At 49.5% G+C, this 2,848-nt stretch overlaps 1 protein-coding gene across 1 annotated transcript; it reads left to right on the top strand.

Moving 5' to 3' along the window:
- The first annotated feature begins 643 nt into the window (after nucleotides 1-643).
- Nucleotides 644-2,460, top strand: LOC147618765 (glucan endo-1,3-beta-glucosidase 7-like). The gene is made up of 3 exons (XM_086773805.1): nucleotides 644-848; nucleotides 953-2,248; nucleotides 2,328-2,460. Exons 1-3 carry the CDS (start codon nucleotides 779-781, stop codon nucleotides 2,357-2,359), a joined length of 1,398 nt encoding a protein of 465 aa, XP_086629931.1. The 5' UTR covers nucleotides 644-778; the 3' UTR covers nucleotides 2,360-2,460.
- Nucleotides 2,461-2,848: the final 388 nt, after the last annotated feature.

Here is a 2,848-nt window from a genome sequence, read left to right as displayed (position 1 = left end):
ACTAGTGCTGAAATTTGAAGCCTTCAAATTGCATCAAAGCCATGTGAAGTTCAACCCTCTAGAGAAGGCCTCTTAGTAAATAGGGTGCAAAAGAAGGCCACAAAAGGCAATTCTCTAAATTTTAGACAGAAACATATATATATTTTGAAGATCAACCTAGTTTATGGCCTTCAAATTGAAAGTTAGGGTTGGCCTTCCAATTTTAGCCCTGGTCTCCTACCTTTCTACCACCCACAGTGGGGTAGAAATGGCTACCCTTGGGATGACATGAACTCACCTTGGTTCAAGTCTCACACCCGTCGATTGGTTTCTCTAGGGTCAAAAAAGTCGACTCAGTCTCACATCAAGGTTCTAGAAAATTTGTGTTTTTTTTTCTGGCACCGCTTTATCATTTATGAGTACACGCAGTGTTTTCTAGGATAATGCGCCGCATAATGACATACAGCCAGGGAGTCGAAAGCTGACTGAGGCAGCACGGCCTTTTTCAGGATTTCATGCAAAACTCGACCGTTGCTGCTGCCCGAGGCAGAACGTGAATGATGAGCTGTGTGGGAATATAGCGGCCGCTTTCACACTTTCTGGCGTCCCACCGTCCCGCCCATCTTCCCCCCCACAAAAAGGACAGAGACTGCTGCTCTCTGGTGCACCTCGTGACTCCGTTTGCGCTCTGCCTGTCGCTTCGAGGCGCGAGCTCCTTTGTTGCTACGAACACTAACCAAGTACTCTTCAGCTCAGCTCTCTAGTTACAGAGGCTACAAGAAAGTCGCATAGTTTGTTCATGGGAGGTATGGCTCCAGCATGGAGTGCATGGACGCGTCTTCTGCTACTGTGGGTGGTGGCATGTTCATGTAATATAAATCTTAATCTCATCCCATATCCATTATGCATTCGATCTTAGTTTACAGCTTAAAATAAAATGTACTGTATTAACGGCACTGAGACTTCCATGCAGGTGCCACTAAGCTGGCCAATGGCATCGGTGTGAACTATGGAATGAAAGGCAACAACTTGCCCCCTCCAAAACAAGTGGTGGAGCTTCTGAAAACCACCCTCATTGACAGTGTAAAGCTCTACAATGCAGACGCAGAGGTGCTCTCTGCATTTGCCAATACAGGCATAAGCCTTGTTCTGGGAGTAGAAAATGAGCTCATCCCACCCCTGGCTAGAAGCTCCCGGGCTGCTCACATCTGGGTCAAGCAGCACATCCAACCCTTCTACCCTGCCACCTCCATCGCCACCATAGCTGTGGGCAATGAGATCCTCACAAGCCAGGACAAGAAGCTCATGTCTATGCTTGTCCCTGCCATGAACAATCTCTATCTAGCCCTTCAAGGTCTAGGGGTTGACGAGAAGATAACGGTCTCCACACCAAGCTCCATGGCTGTTCTCAACACTTCTTCCCCACCCTCTTCTGCCGCTTTCAAAGAACCTATTCTACCCTATGTGAAACCCCTCTTACAGTTTCTGTCCCAAACCGGTTCCCCTTTCATGGTGAACGCTTACCCATATTTTGCATATGCAGCTGACCCCAAGGGCGTCTCTTTAGATTATGCCTTGTTCAGGTCCAAGGAAGGAGTCAAGGACCCTAAAACCGGCTTAACCTACGGCAGCCTGTTCGACGCCCAAGTCGATGCAGTGTATTTCGCCATGAAAGCGGTTGGCTTCGACGGGAAGGTGCCGGTTCTGGTGTCGGAAACCGGCTGGCCATCCAGTGGCGATGCCAACGAGACTGGGGCGGGGATGCAGAACGCCCAAGTGTACAACGGCAACTTGGTTAAGCGATTAGCCTCCGGCATGGGAACGCCCCTCCTGCCCAAAACCCCCATCCCCACCTTCATCTTTGCCCTTTTCAACGAAAATGAGAAGCCCGGACCCACCTCGGAGCGCAACTTCGGTCTCTTTCAGCCCAACGCGGCGGCGGTGTACGACGCCGGTGTTATGAGGGCGCCGCCGACGGATGCCGGTCCAGCGGGTGCTCCGCCTGAAGCAGCAGGGCAGGGTCCTGCGGGGGTTTGGTGTGTGGCGGGCCCCGGTGCGAGCGAGGCGCTGCTGCAGGAGACCATCAACTTCGCGTGCGGGGAAGGTGGCGCTGACTGCTCGGCCATCCAAGGCGGGGAGGCGTGTTTCAGCCCGAACACGCTGGCCGCCCACGCCTCCTACGCCATGAACAGCTACTACCAGCATCACGGCCGCAACTACTGGAACTGCTTCTTCAACAACGCGGGCTTGGTCACGGCCACCAATCCTAGTAAGCGTCCGCCGCCCTTACGCAGGCGTAAGAAGGAATTTCTAATCTAACCCTACTCTGGTTTTTGTTTTGGATGCAGGTTACGGTTCATGCACCTATCCTTCCCAATAGAGTGTGCACAAGAGAAAGACTATATGCTTGTGCGTCATTTTGCATTGTACACACTTTTTTTTTTCATGTCTTAATTATGAAATTTCGAGTCTTTTTTTTGTTTTTTTTGCATGTCTTAATTATGAAATTTCGAGTCTCTTTTTATAGGCTCGAGGTTATGGGTTCTCTAACTCTCTTGGATACCCTAGTGATGCTATCTTGTAATGTTCTCTGTAGGTGTGTTGTGTTTGTAAAAGGGCATGCAGGGCCTTGAGAGGAGTCCTCTCATCAACCTAGGAATTATGTGTGTGCAAATTTGGAAAAAATTTTGATGCCATGCCCAAGAGGTTGGACTCACTTTTTGCATACATGATATGTTGTAATTACTTGTGTTTTGAAAAAGTTAGATGTGTAAAAGTGCAAACTTTGCATCATGGCCCAAACCTCCAATGCCCCTATACATGCTACCATGTTCAACCATGAAGGGTTACTAGTAGACTATGAAGACAA

This window comes from Cibotium barometz, chromosome 34, assembly GCF_041138505.1.
Source record: "Cibotium barometz isolate CiBa-2024 chromosome 34, ASM4113850v1, whole genome shotgun sequence".
In the NCBI taxonomy this organism is placed as follows: Eukaryota; Viridiplantae; Streptophyta; class Polypodiopsida; order Cyatheales; family Cibotiaceae; genus Cibotium; species Cibotium barometz.
The sequence above is the reverse complement of the archived record's forward strand: the minus strand, read 5'-3'. Positions and strand labels throughout refer to the sequence as shown.

What these genes read in the sequence shown, in the direction of transcription:
- LOC147618765 (XM_086773805.1), top strand. Translation starts at nt 779, where the DNA reads ATGGGAGGTATGGCTCCAGCATGGAGTGCATGGACGCGTCTTCTGCTA. An exon ending in GTGGGTGGTGGCATGTTCAT is followed by an intron (nt 849 to 952) that starts GTAATATAAATC and finishes ACTTCCATGCAG; the next exon opens with GTGCCACTAAGCTGGCCAAT. An exon ending in GGTCACGGCCACCAATCCTA is followed by an intron (nt 2,249 to 2,327) that starts GTAAGCGTCCGC and finishes TTTTGGATGCAG; the next exon opens with GTTACGGTTCATGCACCTAT.